Source organism: Choloepus didactylus, chromosome 2, assembly GCF_015220235.1.
Source record: "Choloepus didactylus isolate mChoDid1 chromosome 2, mChoDid1.pri, whole genome shotgun sequence".
Taxonomy (NCBI): Eukaryota; Metazoa; Chordata; class Mammalia; order Pilosa; family Megalonychidae; genus Choloepus; species Choloepus didactylus.
Window position 1 is genome coordinate 109,181,658 of NC_051308.1, and position 25,206 is coordinate 109,206,863.

Below are 25,206 nucleotides of genomic sequence, written 5' to 3' on the forward strand. Positions count from 1 at the left end.
CTTTGTCTCCCTACTCCCCGCCCAGGCCTGGCCCGCCGGTCCAGCCACTCTGCTCTCCCTCCCTCTGCTCAGTCTGGCTGGCAGGAGGCTGGGACTCCGCCTGTGGCGCCCCAGGCCTGCTGACCCACCGGCCTAGGAGCACCCGCCAAGCTCAGGGTAAGGACGCTCACTATTCTGGGGATATAGAGGTAAAACTGCTCCGGCCACCCCGTCACCATTTCCATGGCAACAGCACGCACCTCACCCTACTCCAGAGACCTCCACACCCTACTGCTAAGGGAAAGGACCGTGAGGGGAGATAGACTCCATCATCTTCCTCTCCCACCCCTCCTTCAGGTAGACTGCCGCAGTGTCAGGATAGACCCGACCTTCCTGTATCCTGCCCCTGGGAGGGGTGGGGGATACTCTGGAAGGCCTTCATCCTTCAAAGCTGGGGTGCAGGAACTAGGGGCCAAGTCTGCCTTGTGCCCAGCAGAGTTTGCAACATCCATCTCAGGGGCAGAGGGTTCCCAAACTGTTGAATGACAGAGGAGCAGAGGCCTGGGGGATTAACCAGCTGTGTGATACCCAGAGTGTGTGCGACACACAGATGGATGAGCAAAGCTGGCGGCAGAAAGAGGGGCGGGGCTCGACTGTAGAGTTGTGGGAAAGTTCGGGCCTAGGGAGATGGGGAGGGGAGGACGTGTTCTCCCTCCTCCTGGGGCAGCTCCACCCCCTGGCTGGCCCCACCCTTTGGCTTGTGCCAAGGAATGTGCCTGGGAGAGGCCGCCTGAGAGGCGGGCGGGGCGGCAGAGCTGCGAGCTGCAGCCACCCGGAGGCAGCGCACAGGTCTGGGGCTGAGGGGCCCGGGGCTCTGGAGGGGCAGGGACCCAAAATCTGAGTGTAGTTCTCAGAGAAAAGCTAGGCATCCCCCCTTGCCTCCCCGGCAGGCATACAGCCTCTCCAGAAAATGTCCCTGAGGCCCATGAGTTTTCTGTGCTCAGGCCAGGCACCGTGGGCCAAGGGGCTTTCTGGAGGGGTGGGAGGTGCTCGGTGTGCTGGCCGCCAGGAGCCAAGGTTTACCCTAAGACAGAAACTAGGGGACTGGGAGCCTGGATCCAGGATTGCTAACGAGGCAGCCACCCAACTGGGGCGGACTCTCCACTCCATGCTAGGCTGAGGCTGACTAGCTCCTCTCATTGGGAAGACTGAATCCCCCAAGGCCAGTTCAAGGGGAACCTGAACAGCAGCGTGGAAGGGGTGGGGGTTCTGGGATATGATGGTGGAGGTGGGAGCTGGGCCAGACTCTCCAGGCCCGAGGGAAGCAGCTTAAGGGTCCAGCTACCACCTACATATGCCTGGGTGCACAGAGCCTGGTTCCTGAGGCTCAGTGACCTGGCCTGGCCTGCACCTGGGTGAAGACGGGCCTGTGAATGGGGCAGACACCTGATCCTCCATCCCCTACTCTGCCTCCAGGTCACCGTGGAGGCATCTGCCGGCCATGCTCAGCCTCAAGCTTCCCCAACTCCTTCGGGTCCACCAGGTCCCCCGGGTGAGGGGCTCAACCAATCTCCCCTTCCCAGGGAACTGACGGGGACAGTGGTTCTCTTTTAGCAATTGGGGCGGTCCCTCCTGCAGGCTAACTAACTCCTATTCCTCCCATTCCAGTGTGAGACTCTTCCTGTGTTCCCTGAGGAAGGCACTTGTATCCCACTCCCTAGAGCCCAGCCTGACCCTCCAGCTGATGAACCCTTCCCAAAGCACCCTTTTTGTGCCTGCCCCCCTCCTAGCTTAACCCTTACTCTGGATCGTCTCTGATTTCTCACTTCCTTTTGGGTAATGGGACCCATGGTAAGATGGGAGGAGTGTGTGGGGGGGAATGTGCAGATTTAATTTGGCTTTGGGACCACTGTGACCTTCAGTCCATCCTCTTCACCCCTGCTTCCAGAGGTCCGTCATGGAGGGAAAGTGTCCCTGCACAGTGACTCCTCTCCTCTCTCCCCACTCCCACAACCACCCCAGGTGTTTTGGGAAGATGGCATCATGTCTGGCTACCGCCGGCCCACCAGCTCCGCCTTGGACTGTGTCCTCAGCTCCTTCCAGATGACCAACGAGACGGTCAACATCTGGACTCACTTCTTGCCCACCTGGTGAGGGTAGGCTCTGCCCCAGGCGGCAGCCTTGAGCTCAGAGCGGGTACCCAGGCGGGCAGGGACCATCCCAGCCCGCGGGCTGCAGCAGGAGTCGCGGGGCCCTGAGCACCTGACCACCGCAGGTACTTCCTGTGGCGCCTCCTGGCGCTGGCAGGGGGCCCCAGCTTTTGGGCGGAGTCGTACCACTGGCCGCTGCTCATCTTCCTGCTGCCCGCCTGCCTCTACCCCTTTGCGTCGTGCTGCGCGCATACCTTCAGCTCCATGTCGCCCCGCGCGCGTCACATCTGTTACTTCCTGGACTACGGCGCGCTCAGCCTCTACAGCTTGGGTGAGCCCGGCGCGGCGGGGTGCGCGGAGTTGAGGACAGGGGCGTAGGGAGTCGGGGGCGGGAGTGAGAGTTGTGACCTGGACGGGGCGGGGGCATTCTCCGCCCTGCGCGCGCGTATCGGGCCTCAGCTCCCGCCCCTCCACCACACCCCCCTCCACCACACCGCAGGCTGCGCCTTCCCCTATGCGGCCTACTCCATGCCGGCCTCCTGGCTGCACGGCCACTTGCACCATCTCTTTGTACCCACCGCCGCACTCAATTCCTTCCTGTGCACCGGCCTGTCCTGCTACTCTCGGTGGGTTCTTAGGCCTGGTCAGTGGTGAGGGGGACAGGACAGGGCACCCCCAAACACAGGGACACCTGGGAACCTAGTGGCCAGCAAAGGTGTGCCTGTGCCTCCTGGCTCTTGAAAAATAATAGTAACAAAGGGACCATTTATTGGGGAGGTTACTGTGTGCCACATCCTGTATGCCAACACTGTATACACTGTCCACACTGTCCCTTTTAATTCTCACAGTCACCTAAGGGGCAGGTGTCTTTATCCCCATTTTCAGGTGTGGTGATTTACAGAAGTGGTCATGTGCCTTGAGGGCCCTCGTAGCCACTAAACTACGTGGATATTCCGTCTTGACCAAAAGTACAGGGGGCCCCCTGCCCTTCTCTGACCCCATCCTGAGCACAGGGAGGGTAGGGATGGTGACCAAGCTACCTTTCTGTCCCGCCTCTCAGGTTCCCCGAGCTAGAAAACCCTGGGCTCAGTAAGGTCCTGCGCACAGCCGCCTTCGCCTACCCCTTCCTGTTTGACAACCTCCCGCTCTTCTATCGGGTAAGGGTGCCTGGGGCTCCTGCTCTCCCATCCTGACCTTCAGGGTGCCCACTTCCAGTCCTGCCCCCTCGACCCCTGACCTCAGCCCTGCTGCCTACCCTTCAGGCCCAGTTCCCTGCCCAACCGTGCCCACCCCCATCTGCATCCTCACCAGATCTGCCTCCCCCCAAAGCTCCTCCCATGCCCTCAACCCCCAGCGCTGCTTTTCCTTTGCCAGCTCGGGCTGTGCTGGGGCAGGGGCCACGACTGTGGGCAGGAGGAGCTGAGCACCAGCCACGGCTACCACCTCTTCTGTGCACTACTCACGGGCTTCCTCTTTGCCTCCCACCTCCCCGAGCGTTTGGCACCAGGACGCTTTGACTACATCGGTGAGAGTACACTTGGGGCTGGCCAGGGAAGGGGTGGGGGAGATACCTTCCTCAAAGCCCAAAGCGCGCACTGGGCATCCTTCAGCCAGAAGGATGCAGGCAAATTACAAGAACTTCCCTGTCTTCCTATAACCAGAGGATGTCACTGCTGGAAGGGGCCTGGGTCCAGCTCCCCTTTCCCCCCACCTCTCAGATAACAGCAAAACTAGCAGTTTGCATGTTCCTCTGCTAGGCGCTTTATGCATCTCAGCTCATTGACTCCTTCCACAACTCGGAGAGTGGCAGGCCCAGAGGGAGGAGTGACTTGCCTGGCGTCACAGAGTGAGTCAGGGCAGCCCTGGGAATGGGGGATGTCCTGACCTGTCCTCCCTCCCTGCAGGCCACAGCCACCAGCTGTTCCACATCTGTGCAGTGCTGGGCACCCACTTCCAGTTGGAGGCGGTGCTAGCTGATATGGGCTCGCGCCGAGTGTGGCTGGCCACACAGGAACCCGCCCTGGGCCTGGTGGGCACGGTGGCCACACTGGGCCTGGCAGTGGCAGGGAACCTGCTCATCATTGCTGTCTTCACGGCCGCCCTGCTTCAGGCCCCCAGTACATGCCCCCTGCTACAAGGGGGCCTGCCGGACGGGGCTACCCAGGCCAAACAGCAGTGAGGCTGCACCCCTCCCCTGCCCTGATGGGAGGCAGAGGCCAGGCCCAGTGCTGGGGAGAGCTCCTGTCGCAGGCCTGACTGAGTCGGGGGTGCAGCTGAGAAGGCAGAGAGAAGGCAGAGGGGAGGAGAGAGGGGCTGGGGGGTGCTGAGAGTGGGCGGGACAGTGATGGTGCTCTTGATGGGGAAGGGGAAGTGCTGAGGGTCCGTGAGGGGAGGTGCTGGGGGCGCCTCATCCGGCCCCATTTCTGGTGCTCCTGGAAGTCTCCGTTCAGCCCAGGGAGGAACTAACATGACTAACCTAGGCGTACTCTGGCTACCTGTTCAACTAGGCCAGGAGGCCACAGCCTTGCGCCCCTCCAACGGCCCCCCAAACCAGGCACCATGGGCCCGCTGGCCGCTACGTGCCTGTAGGTCTGTCCTGGTCCCAACCCAGGGGCAACGCCAGGCCTTTGGGGGCTGGATTTATTCGGGTGCAGTGGCCCTGATGGTGCAGTGGGTCTAGGTGGGGTGGGGGGTGTTGGGCTACAATGGGGGACCCTAGTTAGTCTTTAGGAAATCGCCTTAAATGCTTTCTCAGAGCAAGGCAGGTGCAAATAAATCAATAAACAATAAGCTTTAAGAAGCACTTTCTGGAACTGACGAAGAATGTAAACCCCACTACATCCCCCATCCCCGCACCCCACGGACTGGACCAAGAATCATGGGCCCACCAATTCCTCTTCGGAGTTTATTTTTGGAGCAGATGGGGTGATGGGGACCCCACACTCACAAGGTGGGGACAGTCAGGGTGAGGCAAGGGGAAGGGGTCCTGAGGAGGAGCCAGAGCTGGGGTCTCCAGAAGGGCCGGCAAAATGGGGTGCCCTACACCACACCATAGAAGTGCCGATAGGCCTCCTGGAAGCCAATGTGGTCAGCCAGCTCGTCGCAGTCCGGGTTGAGCTCACACACCTCCTTCTTGGGCTCCAGGGGATCCCGGTAAGGGGCTGGGACTCTGAGAGGCCCCACACAGCAGTGTCAGCCCCCTTGCAAACACTAAACAGCTGCCCTCCCTCTCCTCCCACTGCACATGGGGCTTCAGGATCCCTCCAGGGGTCATTGCCCTGCCCTGTCCCCGCTGCAGCCTGCAGAGGCCACTCCCTGCTCTGACCCCTCTGGCCCAGCATCCACTTTGCCCTTACCCCAGCCAGTAGTCCAGGTAGCGCCTGGGTCTCCTCACCACCTTGCTGCCCTCCTCCTTGGACACGAAGGCTGTGGGCAGAGAGGGGAGGAGTCAGCTGGCTCCAGGTGTGGGTGTGCAAGGGAGGACGCAGGCTGGCAGGAGGGAGAGGATGGGACTGCGAGGAGCAGGGTGAGTGGAGAGGGGGCTGGGAGAGAATGGCACCATCAGGTGATGTGGCACACAGCCCCCCAGCAGGCCCTGCCTCTTACCTGCACCTTTGACAGACTCCGCACCGCTGGGCTTTGCATCTGCAAAGGAAAGGGAGCTGGGCTCACCCCTGTTCACCCCTTGATCCTCACCCTTGGTCCAGCTGCCCTCTCTAGCAGCTTGCTCTTCCCTCCTCTCCCTGCACAGGGGGTGTGTGTTGTGGGGTCAGGGCAGGGAGCAAATGGATAGAGCCTGCAGGAGGGTGGTTAGACTGCAGAGGGACTGCCAGCAGGAGAGACGAAGGAGAGGTGGGGCCACAGTGCCTTTCCCCTCGCCGCCCTCACTGGAGCATGGACTGGGTGGAGGTGGGGACACTCACCTGCCCGGCCAGCAAGGCAGAGCGCGACCAAGGCCAGCAAGGCGAGGAGCGTGAGGGGCCTCATGGTGCGTCGTCAGCGGCTGTGTTGGGGCTGCTGCTTGGGAATGGCTGGTCTGTCCCTCCTGCCCTCTAGAACCGTTTATACCCTCTGGGCTGTGCCCCAGGGCTATTTGGGGTCAACCACCCAGCTCTGTAGGCCAAGCCCTAAAGGATGTTGTGGTTGGGAGCTGTGGCTGCCTGGGCAGGGCCCCCAGGACGGACTGGGGAGGGTGGACCTCAATCGGAGACTGCCAGGCTCTGGACATGGCCCCTGGCCCCTTTCCCAGGGGGACTGCCCCAGGTCCCCACCCCCATGCGCTGTACCTCAGCAACTTCACCCTGAGGTTGAGCATTGGCTGGGCAAGCCAGGAGGGCTGGGAGGGGGTGCCTGGAGAGGAAAGGGGGCTCAGAGGTCTAAAATAGGTCTGAGCAGAGCCAGGCTCCAGCCCTCTGGTAGCCTGTGATTTCCACCATCAGCCCCTTGGGCAGGAGCTAACCCCAGGGAGGGGGTGCCTGCAATGCCCTTGTTCACCCAGAGGGGCCCTGCCACAGTGAGACACCAAAGGCAGGACCCGTGCAGAAGAAAGCGCTGGGGCAGCACAGGGCCAGGAGCCCAGAGCAAACAGACATGGGAAATGGCGACCTGAGAACAGCCTCCGAGGCAGGCAAGGAGCCTGGAGAGTGCCCCTCCATCAGTGCAGCCAGGTGGGCAGGGAGGTGGGGCACTGTGGTGGGAAACCAACCCCCCCCCCCTTTCTGGGCCCTAGCAGGGGAGGGAGCAGGGCTGCGGGGAACAGGGAGATGGAGAGCACCTCTGGGACCCTGGCCCTCCAATTCTCTTCCTGCCCTTGCAACCTCCTCAGTGTTAACATCCTTGGAGACCTGCCCTCAGACAGCCCAGCCTGCAAACATGCCATCCCAGACCTGAGAGCCACTGCTGCCTCAAGCCGGCCCAGGGAGGGGCAGAGGAGGCATCCTGGCACCTTGCCTCTGTCTGTCCTGTCCTCACTCGTCCACCTATGGCCTGAATGAACAAACAAAGCACTTGCTGCCCCTGCAGACCTGCGCTGGCTGGACAGGTGGGGCACCTGGATGGTTTCATGCTGCAGAGGAAGAGATGGAGACACGGTGTAGTTTATGGGGCAAAGCAAGGGAGAGAGGTGAGCAGGGGCCACCTTGACGTCTTCCTGTCTGTCTCCAGCGCTTCTCAGACTGTACTGAGTCCCTCTCACAGGGTTAGGGACTCCAGCCTCACTAGGGAGAAAAGTTTCATCCATCCCCCTTGGCCTCCTGGGCCAGAGGACTCACCCGTCCTGCCTTTGTTTGGGCCCTTTCTGATGCCCTGCTGGCCCTGGCTGGGGTCTAGAAGGTGTGAGAAAAAAAGAGGATCAAGTGCCCAGCTATTCTGGAGTGCCCACCTTACCTGTGAACCCCCACCCGGCACCAGCGGCACTAGCGAGGCCCCCCTCACAGTGAACCCAACTGGCAAAGGGCAGGTGGTTGGGCTGCAGAGTGATGCCCCCTGGGCCCCTCGTCTGGGCCTCAGGAAACCAAGGGGTCCTGGTTTCTGTGACAAGAGGCTCTACTGCCCTTCTGCAAATGATGGTCAGATATGCTCCCCCACTCCCACCCCCACCCCACCCCACCCCACTAACACAGCCCAGCCTGGAGGTTCTCAGAGCCTCCACTGGAACCAGAACTCAGGAGCTGAGCCCAGGGTGGGTCATGGCCCCAAGGGGCCTGGAAGGGGCCCAGGCAGCGGAAGCAGCCTCACAGATTACAGTGCAGTGGAGGAAGTTTATTTATGGTTGTGGGGAGAACATCGTAAGGGCCCTTGTGCTGGCCGGCAAGGGGGCAATCAGTGAAGATTGGAAACAGATTCCCTAAACCAGGTCCCTGGGAGAGCTCAGGCAGTGGGGTGGGTGGGTGGGGGGTGGCTGTGCTAGCCTGAACGTAGAGGAGAGAAAGCATGGTGCCTGATCCCCAGGGTGGGAGCTGGCCAAGAGTCCTCAAGTTAGAAGACAAGCAGGAAGACTAACGGTGGCATGTGCAGGACCCCAAGAGAGCCTCAAAGGCACAGTGGCAGTGGGGCCTGCTCTGGCTCCGTCCTCCAGCAAATTCCATACTGCTGAAGGACTGGGCACCGTTTCAGCTGCTCTCAAGAGCAGCTGGGCCACAGGCCCTCGACCTTGACTGCCCTCTGTCCTGGGCCAGATGGCCCCGCCTCACTCCCTCAGCGTGGCTGCCAGCTCCCTCTGTTCTCTGTGTAGAGCCTGTGATCAATGGGAGGGAATCGGCAAATCAGGATATGAGAAAATCCAAACCGTTCCCCTCCACTGTCCCTGACTCTAGGCTGGGTTCCCCCAGGACCGTATGGACAGGCTCTGGGGTTCATGTCACTGGCCCCGCAGGGCATGTTCAGATGAGGCCCCATCATTCAGCAGGTGTCTGTAGCAGGACAGGTGCGGGAGTGTAGAACAAGGACAACTGGACACGGAGGGTTTTATCTCTACCTGAGACAAGGAGGAGCTGTTCCTGCCAGCAAGTCCCCTCCCCTCTGCCTTTTTTCTCATCTGTAACACCTCAAGCTGCTGCAGCCGGCATGGGCCTGCGGCTAGACTTCAGCCTGGGGGCAGGATTCTGAGGGAGCCTGAGTGCTAAGCTGGGGAGGGGACCACTGCAGGCATCCCGGTGTGAGGTAGTGAGTGGCTGTATGACACAGGCAGGCTCCCTGACTCCCTCCAGGGGTTCCTCAGGTTGAAATGGAGGAGGCCACTGACTGAGGAGTCTCCTAAGGCTCAAGTAGGGAGAAAGGGGAAGCGGGCCCAGCCGGGATACTTACCTGCCAGGCCTGCTGCTGGGCCTGGACCTGCTGCTGCAGCTCCTCCACCTGCCTGCGCCCGGCCAGGACAGCGTCCCCCAGGCGCCTGTTCTCGGCCTCCTGCTTCTGCACCCGGCGCTGCAGCGTGTCCCGTTGCTGCAGGAAGTAGGGCACCATGGTGCTACGCAGGTCCTCCTTGGGAATCCCACTAGGGCGCCTGGAGGGCCACATGGGACACAGCAGATGGGGACGGGGAGGTCATAACGAAGAGGCCTCTACTTCCAAAGTGATATTCCCACCTCCAGTCCTAATTGGGCTGGCACTCAAGGTCCCTCCTGAGTGCCCCACTCACCTCCCAAGACCCACTGCAAGGCCCTGCTCCTCATGGGACTGCTCACCACCTGTCCTCAGCTCTGATGCCCAGGGATCCCCTTCCTGACCACACCCCACGTTCTCCTCCTCTCTTCCACACACTCCCCCATCTCTAATGCTCCAGGGCTATGGGTGACATTTCAGCCCCTGCCATGTGACCTTGTGCTCACTAGTCCACCCATCAAACTGGGAGCTGGAGAGGCCAGGGGTTGGTGGGATGAGCCTTCTAGAAGGGGTGGCCACTTGAGAGAGGGCTCAGGCCATGGGAGGCCCCGGTATGCGTTGGCTGATGTGGGAAGATAAGGAAAACTCAGGCAGGGGAGGCAAGATTTTGGGGGGCTGGGAGTGCCCAGAGTAAGGAGATCAGGTCAGTTCTGATGGGCAGTGGGGTGGAAGCCACCGTGGGTTTTTTCTACAACTTTCTTTTTTCAGTTGTAAAACTTAATTCTAAGTATTGGGGTCACACAGCATAGAAAAATTGGCAAGATGACAACTCCCTCTGGCTGAGGGTTCTGTTCAGGGAGGGGAGGGCTGGAGGGAGTAGGGGGGAGGGCTCCACTCTCCATCCCTAACCCCGGTCCTGCTTCTCTCTCTGGACATGACACAGGCAGCCGCATCACCCCCTGAAGTGTTGGCTACAGGAGAGTCGGAATCCTGTCTTGTTGATTCTGAATCTCTGGCATCTCCAGCAGTATTGAGTGTATTGAGCAGTACTGCTCTCTAAATATCTGTTGAATGAAGAGACGAATGAAAACCAGATGCCCAGGCCAGCCTAACTTAAACAGGATTCCAAACCTCGCTGTCCTGCCTCCTCAGCTCCCCCTTCCCTTTCTCCCACAGGTCAAGTGGCTCCTGAGATGAGCTTGCTCAGAAAGGCTCCCTCAGCCATGCCACAAACCACTCTCCTTCCTAACCCCTGGACATCATGCACTTGCCCCTGGCCTTCCCCCACTTCACACTCTAGGGGATCTCTGCATTTCCACCATTCTCAGCCTCTGTTGGGTGTCTTTTCTCTCCTTTGTCCCTGTGAAAGGTCCTCTCCCATGGCCCTGAACCTAGAGTCTCATGCATATGGGTCTGTCATAAGGTCTCCTTCAAGAGGATGAAATGCTGCCTCTTCACTGCTTTGAGCCTTCCACCCCTGCCGCCCTCACCAAGCTGGCTCCTTGCGTTCTTTGCCTTCTTCCACAATTTTATCCAAGGCATTCAAGACAGCTTCCAGGTTCCCCTCCTCTTTGATTTCTGAGATTTCATCCTGAAGAGATAGGAGGAAAGAGTTGTAACAATAGTAGACAAGCCCATAGCAGAAATATGCTAATAGCACTTAGCTAAGATTTTGGCTCATTTCTGTTCTGTCCTTATACTATCTCAAACATTCCAGCTTCTCCAATGTGTGACTTTTATAATTAAGAAACTAAGGTATCCGATGGAAAACATTTAAAAGGAAGCCTTTTTCCACTGCTCATGTGAGCCAGCCCCTTCTCCCCATCCTGGCAGTCAAAGCCCCCCAGAATCTCACCTCCTCAACCCAGCTGTCTCCCAGCCTGGCCACTCCACCCTCCTGGGCTCCTCACTCTCAGGGGATGAAGGCAGCCCCCTCCCGGGGCTGTGCCCTTGTGCAGGCTGCTACCTCCCTCACACCTCTCTCAAAATCCTACCCGGTCTCCTCCCACCTCCACCCTAGCATCAGCTCTGAAAGCGGCAGCCCTTGCTGTCACCCACTCCCAGAGCAGCCCTGGCTGATACTGCACATTTTGACGCCTAATAGGACCATTCTGGAGTGGAACGGCAGGAAGGTTTAACTCAGAGTTACTTAAAAGACATGCAATCGTGTCCTTTTTTGCATTCCCTATAGTGTGCGGTTCCACTGAATTCAAATAATGTATTAAGTGCCTCCTCTGTGCCAGGTGTTGCACCAGGTGCTGGAGGTGCAAGGATGAGTAAGGCCCAGTCCTGCCCTGCTGAGCTCACCTGGTCTAGTGCAGAGACTATATAAATACAATTACAAAGCAGGACGGAAGTGTGGGACAGGGGCATTTAAGGTACCCACAGAGTTCAGTGGGGAGGGAGGACTCACACTGCAGTCTTCTGGGCACCGGGGACAGCCCTTGGGCTGAGGATACAGAGGGGCAGAGGATGGGGGCCGACCCTCCAGGGACTGACAATCGGGAGGCCGGACCCAAGCCGAGGGGACCTGCCAGGCTTCTTGCCAACTCACCCGGATAGATGTCTGCAGCTGCGTTATAAACTTGTCATAGATTCGCTGGGTCACCTCTGGCTGCAGCTGATAGAAGCGCTTGTAACAGTCCGTGAATCTCTGGTAGCTGGCAGGGAAGGGAGAGACAACGGTGGGGAGGGTCACACACAGAGCCTGTCCTCCTGCCTCGCCTGGGGACCCCCACTTCTCTAAACTTTGTTTGCTTCATGGCTCCAGTTCAAGGCCATGGGTGCAAAAGTCTTACCTGCAGCCACAGTCGCTGAGGACTGCTCAGTCACCGATCCCACCCCCACATCCCCTCAGCAGAGCCCCAGCTGAGTGGGGGTGTTTACTCCTTAAAGGTGAGTCTTGATTAGTCCAGCCATGCTTCTCTGACTTTAGTGTGCCCACAATCACCAGGAGGGCTAGTTAAAGCACAGAGTACTCGGCCCCTCCCGTCAGAGTTCCTAACACAGCAGGCCTGGGGGAGGGGTGTGGGGTGCAGTTCTAACAAATTCCCAGGTGGCCCTGAGGCAGCTGGTCTGGGGACCACACTTTGAGAACCTCTGCTCTAAATTAAGCTGGGTCCATTCCAGTCCCCCTGCAGGGCTTGTGGCCTCTGGGAAAGGTTTCCTCATTCCTAAAGAGCACACAGGAAGGAGAAAGAGACTGAGGCCCCTTCAAGAGGACATCGCTGTAGCTGGTGAGTATGGGGGGTCCTGGGCCTGAAGGCAGGGCTTACTCCCTAAAGAGGCACAGCAGAAAGAGAGAAAGAGCTGCTGAAAACATCAGCCTTGTTATGTGAATTAATGTTTTTCTCTTATTGTTCAAGCCACTTTAAATAGCGTTTCTGTTGCTAGCTGCTGACAGCCTCCTTGCTGATACACCCCATGAAAAGGACCTTGGACTGACCAACAGGCACCCAGTGCACCCCCAATAGCTTGTTCCCTCTTGTTCAAAGAAACTCAAATTAAGTTAAATCAGCCCTCTCAGCTGTTCCCCCCACCTTGTTTTCTTGCCTCTTTTCCATTCTCTCAGGCCCTATCCCTTCCTTTAGCAAATACTCACTGAGTACCTGCCAGGAGCTGGTCGCCCCCTGAATGAGCCACAGCCCTCCAGGAGTTTCTGTGGGGCGGGAGGGATGCAGGTAGTTACCCCATGTGGAGAGGGCTCTGGAGGAAACAGGCCAGGGTTGAGGGGGGTGGACCTGGGGATCCTCTTTAGGCCCCTCTGGTGAAGCGATGTTCAGGGGACCTGCAGAGAGGGTGTGAGCCGAGCAGGAGCCCTCAGACACCCCAATCTCACATTTACGCCGCCCTATGGGGCAGAATGCTCCTCAACCTTGAGAAATGGGATTCAGTTCCTGAACCCAAGGCATAAGCCCCTCCTCTGGGGAATACCTGCTGGGGCCACCCCTTCCCATGACTCCCTCAAACCAGACGAGGAAAGAGTACGAGCAGTGGTGAGCTGGTGACTGCTCAGAGCAGCTTGCAAGAGAAGATTTTTTAATTTTTTAATTTTCAGGAAATCTGCGAGTCAGAATGTTAAACTTAAATTATATAAACTTACAAATAAATCAATTATATTAAAAGCAAAAGTACTAAATACCTAAAACTTGTCACTTTCTAATGATTCTCCCACAGTTTACTCTGCTTTTGAGATTATAGTATGTCTTGTGGAAATACTAATTAATTAAAGGTGTGCTGCTGCCTACTTCTTCTCTACTCTGCATTCAGTACTGTCACATTGGTAGCTCAGGAAGATTTAGGTTTAGTATTTATTCCTTGGAAATTGACAAATGCTACAAATCAGTGCACTCACCACCACCCCCACCCCCTGCAGAGAGCTGGTTGTTAAGAATTTACCAGCACACCTCTGGGTCAGGGTGACAGTGTCCCACCTACTCAATGGAACACATTCTATGTTAGTACCCGGAAGCTAAGCCTAGTATCAAAAGGAGAACACAAAGAACAGATGACGAGCGTCCCTTCACCCCTTGGCTGGGTCCTGGCTGGTGGTTTTGCTGCTGGCTCACTAGCCACGCAGTCTGTGGCTGCAGGGAGGGATGTGGAGGGGCACATGATGCCTGACTGAGCGGGGCTGGAATCGAAACCAGGTAATTGTGGCTTGACTTGGGCTTGGCTTGGACACGAGAGATCCTGTCCCTTCTCCTGGCCCACTCAGCAGGCGGAGGGTTTGAGCCGGGTGCATTTCTCCTCGGCTCAGGCCCTGGCAGTGGCGAGGGCCCAGGGCAGGGTTGAGACAAACCCTGCCCTACCAGGGCTGCTCAGGAACTCTTCCGGGCCCTCTCTGGGGGTTGAGAATTCAATAAAAGTGAAGGACCCCAGAAACAGACACATTTGTACAAATACACAAGATGGGGAGTCTGTGCCTTAACCAAGGAGGAGAGACGGGCAAGTTGGGGGCGATGTCAGTGAGTCTAGGAGGGAAGTGATTCCTTTCCTGAGAGCCAGTTAGAGACTTGGGAATGATGTGAATGTTCTTGTGGCTTTCCTGAAAAAATACACTCAAGGAGAAGCAGGAAAGTGATGCATTTTAGAAAACATTCACAGCCATCCCGACCCATCCCTGCCAAGTGTCAAATCTTATCTTTTCATTCAAATGTAATATCCTGGTGGAAAGGGATGCCATCTGCAATGCTGCTGGATCTCCAGGGAGCCTAGGACAGTGTTAGATGCACAGTGGCACAGGAGGCGGTCTGTAAACTGGGCAGCCAGAGCCGAGGTGAGGCCTCAGCTGCCCGGCCCCAGGCCTAACCTGCTCCAGCCTCTGCCACCCTGGACCAGGGTCCTGGGTCCTGGGCTGGTTGGGTGGGAGAGTCTTCCTCCATGAACATCCTCACTGGCCTCTCTGCCTGTGCCCCCTTCACCCCTCTCTGGCACAGCCTCCTGCCCTTAGCCTTTGAGAGAACATGAGGGGCCACCCAGCTTTGTGCTGGGTAAGGGCACTGGCTCTGAAGACTACCTGGGTTCAAATCCTACCTCTACCACTCATCAGAAGCATGCCCTCAGACAATGAGACAATTTCTTTACCTCTCTAGGCCTCAGTTTCCTCCTCTGCCAAATGGGAACAATAACTGTATCTGTACCTCACAAAATTACTGAGGATAAATGAAGTTGCACATATAAAGTACTTAGCACAGAGCCTAGCACACTGAAATGCTCCGGGTTGGCTACAGTTATTGCTGTTCCCAAAAGAATGGTCCTCACAGCCCCCTCAGGTGTGTAGTTCCTCCCCAGGGGGAGTAGGTGCTTAATAAATGCATTTTGGCTGCCACTGCATGTGCAGAAACCAACCCAGCCATGCGAAGAACTGGCCATCAGGATTTGTCCCCACTACAGGGAAAAAAAAAAAAGAAAAAAAAAAAAAAAGGCTAAACTGTGGCTTTATCATCATGAAAGTCATTTTTAAAACCACATTTGCTGTTTCAAAACTGCAGTGACTCTATTAACTGACTTTCCTCTTAAATGTTTATTATGCAACATTTGAGATGTTGTCACTGTTTATGAACTTACTGAAAAACCAGTTCATTTACTGCACTAAAAACTCACTGTAAATTGAGTTATCATATAAGGTTTAACTAAAAATTTAACTTCAAAATATTTAAGCCTAGAACAAGTTGTGGTGGTTTCCAGTCTGTCAGTTCACATACATAAATAAATTGTGTAGGGCACAGACAAGTAAACAAATCATTACAATAACATGTGCTCCAGCAACCCCACGCTTGCCTTCCTCCTCCTGGTAACCCTGCCTGGGGCCCTATAAACGCCTGTTTCACAGATTGTCCACCAGAGGGCGGGCAGGGACTGGCACTTTGTTCCCAATAAAAAAGTAGAGGGATGAGAAGACAAATAGAAGAACAAATAGAAGAAACAAAAGCTTGGGGATGGATGTGATGACTGAAACTCATGCCCTCCATCCCCACCTGCCACCCATGCTTACTATTTCATTAAGAAACTTATCTCTGTTCTGTCTTTTTCTCTCTTTTCTCAGTTCCAGGACTGAGAAAGGGAGAGGGAAAAAGGTCAGAATAATGTTTCTAAATGAAATAAGAGGAAAATCTCAAAGTTGGTGATTCAAGACAAATGGCTGTATTAAGAAGTTATCTTTTAAAAATTAATTTTAGTTATGTCTTTAGGTTATTGGGTCTCTTGGGCTAATTTTACCTTAATGGTTTGGCTACTTTCCTTGGGAACTGCTGGAAAACTTGATGAGAATCTGAAATTGGGAAATTGGGATACTTCCACTGATTTTAAAAAAAAAAGAAAGAAAGAAAAAAAGGGAAAAAACCTTCTGATTTGATAAATACTAGCATGAAGATAAATATACCATCAGAACAACTGTCTACATATATTCATATACTCATTTGACAAATACTGAGCACTTAGGAGCCCAGCCGAGCTCTGGGGTACAAATCCAAAGACAAGAAAGGTCCAGTCCCTGCCCTCGGAGGGTGTTTAGTTTAGCAGGGAAGACAGATCAGTCCTCAGGAAATTGTGACGGTAAAGCACGAGGGGCCTGGCAGGGGTCACAGGAAAGGCTCCCTAGAAGAAGCATTGTCTGAGACCTGAGAGAAGCAGGAATCATCCAGAGGACAGGAGAGGAGCATGTTCTAAAGTCCAGGCAGTGTGGCTGAAGGGTGGTGTGCACACGTGTGTGTATGTGCATGCATGTGCATGGAGTGCTTCTATGTGTGAAGACAACAGTAGTAGGAAATGTGTACTGAGCACTGGCCAGCAACAGGCACGGTTCAAAGCATTTGACACGGTGTAGCTCATTTCATCCTTGCACAACCCTTTAAAGTAGGTTCTATTATCACCCCCATTTTGCAGATGAGGAAGCTGAGGCACAGAATGGTTAAGAAGTTTGGCTCAAAGCCACCCAGTTGGGAGGGGGTGGAGCCAGGATTCAACTTGGGTGGTTTCGCTCTGGATCAGGTACTCCTGGCCTCCAGGAGACATGGCCTGCAGGCTGGAGGGAGGCAGACAGGAGCCAGACACATAGAGTCTGGGCTGTCTCATGACAAGAGTTAGGAGCGAGGCAAGGGGTTTTCAGCAGGGATGGGATCTGATCAGATGTGCACCTCAGAAAGCTCACTCGGGCTGCTGGGTGATACCAGATTCAGGAGGTACAGGTGAGATGATGGCAGACTTGAGCAAGGCAGAAGTGGGGATGGAGAGAGGGGATGGTCTGGAAACATATGGAAGAGAATCAGCTGGACAGGGCTGAAGCCACACACACAAGGCTGAAGAGTCATCCCCTCACTTCAGAAATGAACCACTGCCAGTTGCACGCATCATCTGCATGTTCAAAGAGGGTGAGGTATTTCCAAGGATTTACAGTACTCAGAATATTTTATATATTAAACCACTCTTCCTGTGAAGAACTGTTTTCTACGAACAGCAACGTCTTTGCCATCAGCATTAAGTTCGATCAGTTCATGCGCAAGTGTAATTAGATCCCTTTCCTTGCTCACGTTACACAAAGCAAACTCTGCACAGGACATCTCAGGCCAGAGATTGGGCCAGAACGACACGAATCAGACCCAGTATGGCAACTAAAAACTGAAGAACTCAATCACCTCCTACCCCTCAGCCCCCCAGGAACAACACCACATGTGGCACGACTGCAGGGTGTCATGGGACCTGCAGCTGACCTGCTTTCCTCTGAATAGTGCCAACTGCCAACTGGTTTTCAGTCTGGGCACCACAAACACCACCCACTGACCAACTGCTTCTGTCTTGGTAGGACCTGATTTGAAACAAAACACAGAAAGGGGGCAACCTCATCTGCTTGCTTTAGCTCAACAGGATAATAGAAGTTCTCAGAAGGTCCAGGAGGCTATGAAGACAGAAAAGAAGCCTTCATTTTTAGAGGATAAGGCAGAGGTCACAAAGGGCAGGCTTCAGTAGGGCCACGTTTCTGTATTCTGAAGCTTGAGAGAGCAGATTCAGGGAACTTCTCCTCAGCCAGGCAGATAAGTGGAAGATACCCTAGCTGAAAGCAATGGGGTGTGGATCCCTGGACCGAGAGCCCAGCCTGGCTGATAATCTTCCAGTCATTCTGGGGTAGCATCATATAATTTGCCCTCCTAATCAAGCTAATATTTACGTTAAAAATATGCTCGGTTGTGGGGAAAAGTCATCTGGGGTTTAAAATATCCCTTTGGTTAACTAACATGTGAATAAACTGGCATTTATTATTTATAGACTCCTGCCCTAGGTGTAAGTACTTCATCTTTGGGATTGAGGACTTTAAAAATGCTTTTTACTAATGAATAGGAGGTGGGGGGAGGTCAAAGATTTGAAAATTCTTCATTCGTAATGAACATTTATTGAGTAGCTTCTAGGCAGCAATCAGCCATGGATAAAGTTCCTATTTAATCATGAATATGCTAGCAAGGAGCAGCTTGGAAAGACAAGGAAGCAGGGGTGGGGGGGCAGCAGCAGCCCTGGATGTAGAAGAGCCTTGGGGCTAAAGAAATGGGGATGAGCTAAGGCATGAGTGGTCTTGTGTGCTGTGCTAAGGAGCTTGCATTTGCTGCTGAAGCAATTCTGAACCAATTAAACATTTTTTGCAGGAAAAAAGACGCAATAGAAGCCAAGTTGTAGATGGCGGGAGGGGCAGCACTGAGGCTGGAGGACGTGTTAGGAGGCGGGTGCAGTGATCCAGTGAGAGGCAGCTGGGCCCTGCACAGAAGCAGCAGAGGTGAGGAGAGAGACTGGTGCTAGCAGGGTTGCTGGTTGACTGGAGGTGAGAGGGAAGGAGGGCCCAATCTCTGGCCTAGAGAATGGGTAGATGGCGGCACCTTCAGCCAAATTAAGGACCACAGGAAGAGAAGAGGGGAAGGAACCTGGTGGTTCTATGGGCACGGAGTGGCAATTTTCTAGTAGTGGACTGGTAGAGACAGAGGTCAGCAGCTCAGGAAAAAGATGCAGCTTGGGGATCCTCATTTATTCCAAAGCTATTCATTGGGTGCCTCCATGTGCCAGGCACTGTGATAAGCAGTGAACAGACAGTGGTGTACACGGCAGAAGAGATCCTGTTTTCAACAGCCTTACATTTTACGTGGGGAAGGCAGACCACAAACAAGTATATAAGCAGACAGTAGAACTGCAGACTATATAAGTGGTATGAGGGAATAAAACCAGGTGCCATGATAGTAAAGAATAACCTGGGGAGAGAGGCACCTTCAGAAAGGGCGTCAGAGAAGAGATGGGGGAGGACTCTTCCTGGTGGCACCAATAGCAAGTGCAAATGTCCTGAGGCAGGGAAATGCTTGATATTCTAGCGAAAGAGAGACCATCAGTGTGGCTGAGTCTGGCTGGAAGGCACAAGAGGTAGTCAGGGGATAGTGCCTATGGGGCTCCAGAGGCCATGGGGAGGGGCTCTGGGGAGCCACTGGAGGGCTTTAAGCAGCAGTCATTAGATGGGATGTGATCAAGCACGTGTGGAGGTGAAGTAAGGAGAGGTCATGGCCAGAGCCCCAAGAAATGCTCACACATGGAGGAAGAGGAGCCCAAGAAGGAGCACTGGTCAGATGAAGTGGCAGCAGACGGTGTTGGAAGACAAGGGAGAAATTTCAAGGACAGAGGAGAGGTCAACAGCTTCAAATGCTACATGGAGAGCAAATATGTTGAAGGCAAAACATATCCACAGTATTTAGCACAAGGAGGTTATTAAGGACCTTCAAAGGAACAGTTTTAAGAGAACGGTGACAGCAAGGACAGACTGTCCTGAGCTGAGGAAAAAACTGGAGTTGGGGAAGTAGAGACTGGGAATGTAGAAACCTGAAGCCATAGCCGTGGCTGTAAAGGGAAGGAAATTGACCAACCAGTCGGTGGCTGGGACACAGGACTGGGCATTTCTCAGCCACATTTATAGACGTGGAAACTTCTGCCTGGTGGCATCACTTTTCTCTATGAACCAAGTGTCGGGGTCATTTTCACTGAGAAGGTGCAATGGGCAGGGAGCTGGCTGGGGACTTGGGGCTTGTGGGCTCAGTGACGGCCCAGCTGAAGTCCAAGACCGTGACTTTGTGGAGGTGCCAATATCCAACTTCTGCGAAACTCCACAGTGATGCTCAGCAGGCAGACATAGAGGCAGAGAAGTGCAGAAAGAATATTTAAGTTTAGTTGGGGTTTTGTCATTTGGTAGGTTGGAAGGGTGAGTGAACAAATGAGCTGAGAAGCAGGAGTGTGGCTGCTGTGCGTCCCCGATGGAACCTGTCCAAATTGATGTCTTGACTTCCACTCCAGATCGGTCTCTCCCCCAACCCTCATCTCCGCTCTTCCCCATCTCAGTAGATGGCACCACCCTCCACCAGCCACCCCAGTGAAGAGTCAGCATCTTCCTGGAATTCTTCTTTCCCTCATCTTCCCCTTCGATCCATTCTACTTTCAGTTGGCTCAAGTCCGCCCACATCTCTCAGCAACCCCAAGCCTGGATCATGGACACAGCCCTCCTCGCTTCTGCCACAGCAGCTGGGACCCCAAGCTTTTCAAGGGTAGACAAATGTTTTAGACTTAAAAAAAAAAAAAAAGGCTTCAAAACACAAAAGCTCAAAATTGTATTGCAGCAAATTGTTACCCTAAATGCATAAAAAAAGTAACATTATATTTACTAGTCAACAATTTTAATATAATTAGATTAAATAATATTTAATGTAGGATGTAATCCTTTCTCCCCTCAGTAGCCTGATTTTTTCCCCCCAGGAGTCTTGGGAAGTTTGTTTGTTTTTTTTAATTCAGTTTTATTGAAATACATTCGCACACCATACAATCATCCATGGTATACAAGCCACTGTCCACAGTATGATAACAGTTATGCGTTCATCCCCACAATCTATCTCTGAACATTTTCCTTACATCAGAAAGAACCAGAACAAGAATAAAAAATAAAAGTGAAAAAAGAACACCCAAATCATCCCCCCATCCCACCCCATTTGTCCTTTAGTTTTTATCCCCATTTTTCTACTCATCCATACACTAAAGGGGGTGTGATCCACAAGGTCTTCACAATCACACTGTCACCCCTTGTAATCTACATTATTATATAATTGTCTTCAGGAGTCCAGACTGCTGGGTTGGAGTTTGGTAGTTTCAGGTATTTACTTCTAGCTATTCCAATACATTAAAACCTAAGAGGTGTTATCTATATAGTGCATAAGAATGTCCACCAGAGTGACCTCTCGATTCCATTTGAAATCTCTCAGCCACTGAAACTATTTCGTCTCATTTTGCATCCCCCTTTTGGTCAAGAAGATACTCTCAGTCCCACGATGCCGGGTCCACATTCATCCCCGGGAGTCATATTCTGCATTGCCAGGGAGATTTACAACCCTGGGAGTCGGGTCCCACGTAGAGGGGAGGGCAGCGAGTTCACCTGTCGAGATGAGTAGCCTGATTTTTATTTACTACTATAATATGATCCTTTTCTCATGATCTAATATTCAAAATGGAACTTTAAATACTTGCATATTTTATTAGTTATCATACTTAAGAAACCAGTCCTCAAATGCTGAACATTTTTCAATGATTTTTCATTGAATGTGGTGCTACAATGAATATCTTTTGTTCATAAACTTTTTTGAATTTTTTATTTTGAAACAATCTTAGACTTGCAGAAAGTTGCAAAGAAATGTATCCCCCCCAATGTGAACATCTACAACTATGGTACAATGCCAAAACCAAGAACTTGACATTGGTATAATCCACAGAGCTTTACAGATTTCCGTGTGTGTGTGTACAGAGTTTTGCAATTTTATCACATGTAGCCATGCATAAGGGTAGAACAAACCTGCCACAAAATTCCCTTAAGCCAAAGCCTAATCCAGAGCAAGGCCCTAACTCTCTTTAATTGTATAACTGCTGAGAGAGGTAAGGAAGCTGCAGAAGATAAGTCTGAAGGTAGCAGAGGTTGGTTCATGAGGTTTAAGGAAAGAAGCTGTCTTGATAACATAAAAGATCAAGGTTAAGCAGCAAGTGCAGATGCAGGAGTTGCAGCAAGTTATCCAGAATATCTAGAGAAGATAATTGATGAAGGTGACTACACTAAGCAATAGATAATCAATGTAGACAAAGTAGCATCCTACTGGAAGAAGATGCCATCTAGGACTTTTCCTAACTAGAGAGGAGAAGTCAATGCCTGGCTTCAAAGCTTCAAAGGACAGGCTGATTCTCTTGTTAGGGACTAATGCAGCTGGTGACTTGAAGTAAGTTGAAGCCAGTGTTCATTTACCATTCTGAAAATCCTAGGGCCCTTCAGATTTATGCTAAATGTACTCTTCTATCTGTGCACTGTAAATGGAACAAAAAAGCCTGGATGATAGCACATCTGTTTACAAAATGGTTTACTGAATGTTTTAAGCCCACTGTTGAGACCTACTACTAAGAAAAAAAGATTCCTATCAAAATATTACTGCTCACTGACAATGCACATGGTCACCCAAGAGCTCTGATGGAGATGTTCAATGAGATTAATGGTGTTTTCATGCCTGCTAACATAACATCCATTCTGCAGCCCATGGATCAAGGAGTAATTTTGACTTTCTAGTCTTTTTATTTAAGGAATACATTTATTTCATAAGGCTATAGCTGCCATAGATAGTGATTTCTCTGACGGATCAGGACAAAGTCAATTGGAAGTCTTCTGGAAAGGATTCACCATTCTACATGCCATTAAAAATATTCATGATTTATGGGGGGAGGTAAAAATATCAACATCAACAGGAGTTTGGAAGAACTTGATTCCAACCCTCACGACTGACTTTGAGGGGCTCAAGACTTCCGTGGAGGAAGTAAATGCAGATGTGGTGGAAACAGCAGAACAGAATAAATAGTGGAGCCTGAAGATGTGACTCAGTTGCTACAATCTCATGATAAAACTTGAACAGATGATGAGTTACTTCTTACAGATGAGCAAAGAAAGTGGTTTCTTGAGATATATATAATCTAGTCCTGGTGAATACACTGTGAACATTGTTGAAATAACAATAAAAGAATTTAAGAATATTACATGAACTTAGTTCATAAAGCAGCAGAAGGGTTTAAGGATTGACTCCAGTTTCGAAAGAAGTTCTACTGTGGGTAAAATGCTAAAAACAGTATTGCATGCTACAGAGAAATCTTTTTGAAGGAAGAGTCAATTGATGTAGCAAACTTCACTGTTGTTTTATTTTAAGAAATTGCCAGTCACCCCAACCTTCAGCAACCACCACCCTGTCATTCAGCAGCCATCAACATCAAGGCAAGACCCTCCATCAGCAAAAAGATTACAATTCACTGAAGGCTCAGATAATAGTTAGCATTTTTTAACAATAAAGTATTTTTAAATTAAGGTATGTATATTGTTTTTTTAGACATAATGCTATTACACAATTAATAAACTGCAGTATAGTGTATATAACTTAAATACACACACACACACACACACACACACATATATGTTTCCCAGCATATAACTTTTATATGCACTGGGAAACCAAAAAATCCGTGTGACTCACTTTATTGCAATATTTGCTTTACTTCAGTGGTCTGGAACCAAGCCTACAATATCTCTGAGGTATGCCTGTATTCAATTCAAGAACTTGGAAACAGACTAACAGAACAAATCTAAAGAAATACAAAACAAGGAATAATAAAGATAAGGGCAGACTCCAAAGAGACAGAGAACAAGAATAATCTCAAAAAATAGATTTTTTTTAAAAAGTTGATTCTTTAAAAAAAAGAAAGAGAGAAACAGCATATAATGGAAAATGGGCGATAATAAAAATTAAATAATTAAGAATTAAGACAATTTAAAATATTTGAAGCAGTTATAAGTTAATTAAAACAGACAAGGTAAATTTCTGGGGGGCAAAGCCTGTCAAAGGACAAATCTGTCACAAGAAGAAACAAAAACTGAACAGACACAACATTAAAGAAACAGTTATATACCAAAAACCTGTAACAAACATTATGGAGACACTTTGAGGAAAAGATAAAAATGCCTATTGGAATTGTTACTGTTTGTTTTTTTTTAATTAAATTAAAAAATTAATTAAAACTTTCAGTTTTAAATTTAGCTTTCTGACTCTCTGCTTGTGCCTCAGCACTTTCACAATGATTTTCTGTTCCTCAATCAGGAAAGCACACTTCATGGACATATTTAGCACCCACAGACCCACCAAAGGCTCTGCCCACCTTTGTTTTTGTTTGTTTTAGATACCCTCATAAGAATGCTAGGTCTCCCAGCACCAACCCCTCATAGTCAGCCTGAGCACACTCCACATGCTGATTTTGGTGCTTTCCCAACTTCCTTGATATAAAGGTAAACAATTCTATTATCTGGGGTCCGGACAGCCTGGTTTTGTTAGAAACTGTATTATGCCATAGCCTACCATGGTAGGTCAAATATTGGACCATTTTGAATGCCTCTAGGCTCTATTCCTGAAAGAGGAAAAAGGAAACATTGTTACTGTTTAACTTAATACTAGAAGCCCTCAAAACCTCCAAAAGCCCTAGGGCTAGATAAATTTCTCCAAATTTCTAAGGAATAGATAATCCCTATCTTAAATAAATTGTTCCAGAAGAAGAGGGAGCATGTCCCAGCTCCTTATACAAGGCTAGTATATCCCTTGATTTCAAGAGCAGAGAAGGACTGTGAAAGAAAAAAATTATAGGCCCATTTTACTTAAGAGGATATAAACACAGATCTAACTGAATCTAACAGCTAACAGTATATATATATAAAATAATGCAGCATAACTGTGCTTGTTTGAAGCTGTCATGTACCCCATACAAGGCCATGTTCTCTTAATCCATCCCTGTGGGGCAGACCTATTGCGGGTGGGACCTTTTGATTAGGTTGTTTCCATGGAGATGTGGCCCAGCCCATTCAAGGTGGGTTTTAATCCCCTTGCTGGAGTCCTCTATGAGAGGATAAAAAACAGATGAAACTCAGAGAGTTCAGAGAAGCTAGGAGAGAAACGCCCAGAGACATTCTGGAAAGAGAGCCATACTGAAATCAGATCCTGGGAGTGAAGAACCAGTAGACGCCAACCATATACCTTCCCATGTGACAGAGGAAACGCAGATGCCATCGGCCTTTCTTCAAAGAAGGTATAGTCCTGTTGATGTCTTAATTGGGGTCTTGGAACTGTAACTTGAAACTTAATAAATAAAGCTGCATTCTGGCAGCTTTAGCAAACTGAAACAATAATCAAGTAGATTTGTTCCAAGAACACAAAGATAGTTTAACTTCCATAAAATCTATCACTGTAGATAACATTAAAAACATTAATGAATTAAAGAACATTCAAAAGATTGCTTTAATAGGGGAAGAAAACATTTTACCAAATTCTACACCCACTTATGATTTAAAAAAGCAAAACTCGGAAAACTAGGAAGAGACGACTATATATACAAAATCTACAGTAAACGTTATAGAGAACTTTAGAAACAAGACAAAAATGTCTTTATCAGGATTACTGTTTAATGTAATACTGGAAGTCCTTGACGACACCACAAAAAAAGGAAATAACAGGTAAAAGGACTAGAAGGGAAGAAACAGGACTAGCAAAGTCTGCAGATGAAATGATCATCTACAGAGAAAACTCAATAATTAGCAAACAGTAAGAAATAATCAGAGTCCATCAAGAGTAGAATTGGTAAATAAATAGTGGTATAGTCACACAATGGGAAACTATGCAGCAAGGGGAATAAA

General features: G+C 51.2%; 3 protein-coding genes and 1 pseudogene across 6 annotated transcripts in view; 1 reads left to right on the forward strand and 3 right to left on the reverse strand.

The window, feature by feature from the left end:
• The first annotated feature begins 24 nt into the window (after positions 1-24).
• Positions 25-4,468, forward strand: PAQR6 (progestin and adipoQ receptor family member 6). 2 transcript variants are annotated; one of them, XM_037825748.1, is made up of 8 exons: positions 25-156; positions 1,456-1,531; positions 2,002-2,129; positions 2,255-2,460; positions 2,629-2,755; positions 3,190-3,286; positions 3,504-3,654; positions 4,034-4,466. In XM_037825748.1, the coding sequence occupies exons 2-8, from the start codon at positions 1,481-1,483 to the stop codon at positions 4,306-4,308; spliced, it is 1,035 nt and encodes a 344-aa protein (XP_037681676.1). In that variant the 5' UTR covers positions 25-156; positions 1,456-1,480; the 3' UTR covers positions 4,309-4,466. The 2 variants fall into 2 exon arrangements, with proteins under 2 accessions (XP_037681676.1, XP_037681677.1); XM_037825749.1 differs by lacking the exons at positions 2,255-2,460; positions 2,629-2,755 and having other exon boundaries at positions 4,034-4,468.
• Positions 4,469-5,010: 542 nt separating this feature from the next.
• LOC119526553 (bone gamma-carboxyglutamate protein) lies at positions 5,011-7,697 on the reverse strand. The gene is made up of 4 exons (XM_037825750.1): positions 6,053-7,697; positions 5,736-5,774; positions 5,486-5,555; positions 5,011-5,298 (listed from the first exon to the last, which is right to left on the reverse strand). The coding sequence occupies exons 1-4, from the start codon at positions 6,114-6,116 to the stop codon at positions 5,169-5,171; spliced, it is 303 nt and encodes a 100-aa protein (XP_037681678.1). The 5' UTR covers positions 6,117-7,697; the 3' UTR covers positions 5,011-5,168.
• Positions 7,698-7,868: 171 nt separating this feature from the next.
• Positions 7,869-25,206, reverse strand: part of LOC119526551 (solute carrier family 25 member 44) — a 37,937-nt gene continuing 20,599 nt past the window's right edge. For all 3 annotated transcript variants that reach the window (XM_037825745.1, XM_037825744.1, XM_037825746.1), the window contains 4 exons: positions 11,503-11,608; positions 10,439-10,539; positions 8,934-9,129; positions 7,869-8,364 (listed from right to left, as the gene is read on the reverse strand). In XM_037825745.1, the coding sequence (XP_037681673.1) occupies positions 8,317-8,364; positions 8,934-9,129; positions 10,439-10,539; positions 11,503-11,608 (451 nt within the window). In that variant the 3' untranslated portion in view covers positions 7,869-8,316. The remainder of the gene's footprint in view (positions 8,365-8,933; positions 9,130-10,438; positions 10,540-11,502; positions 11,609-25,206) is intronic.
• On the reverse strand, positions 23,538-23,906 carry LOC119528135 (annotated as a pseudogene).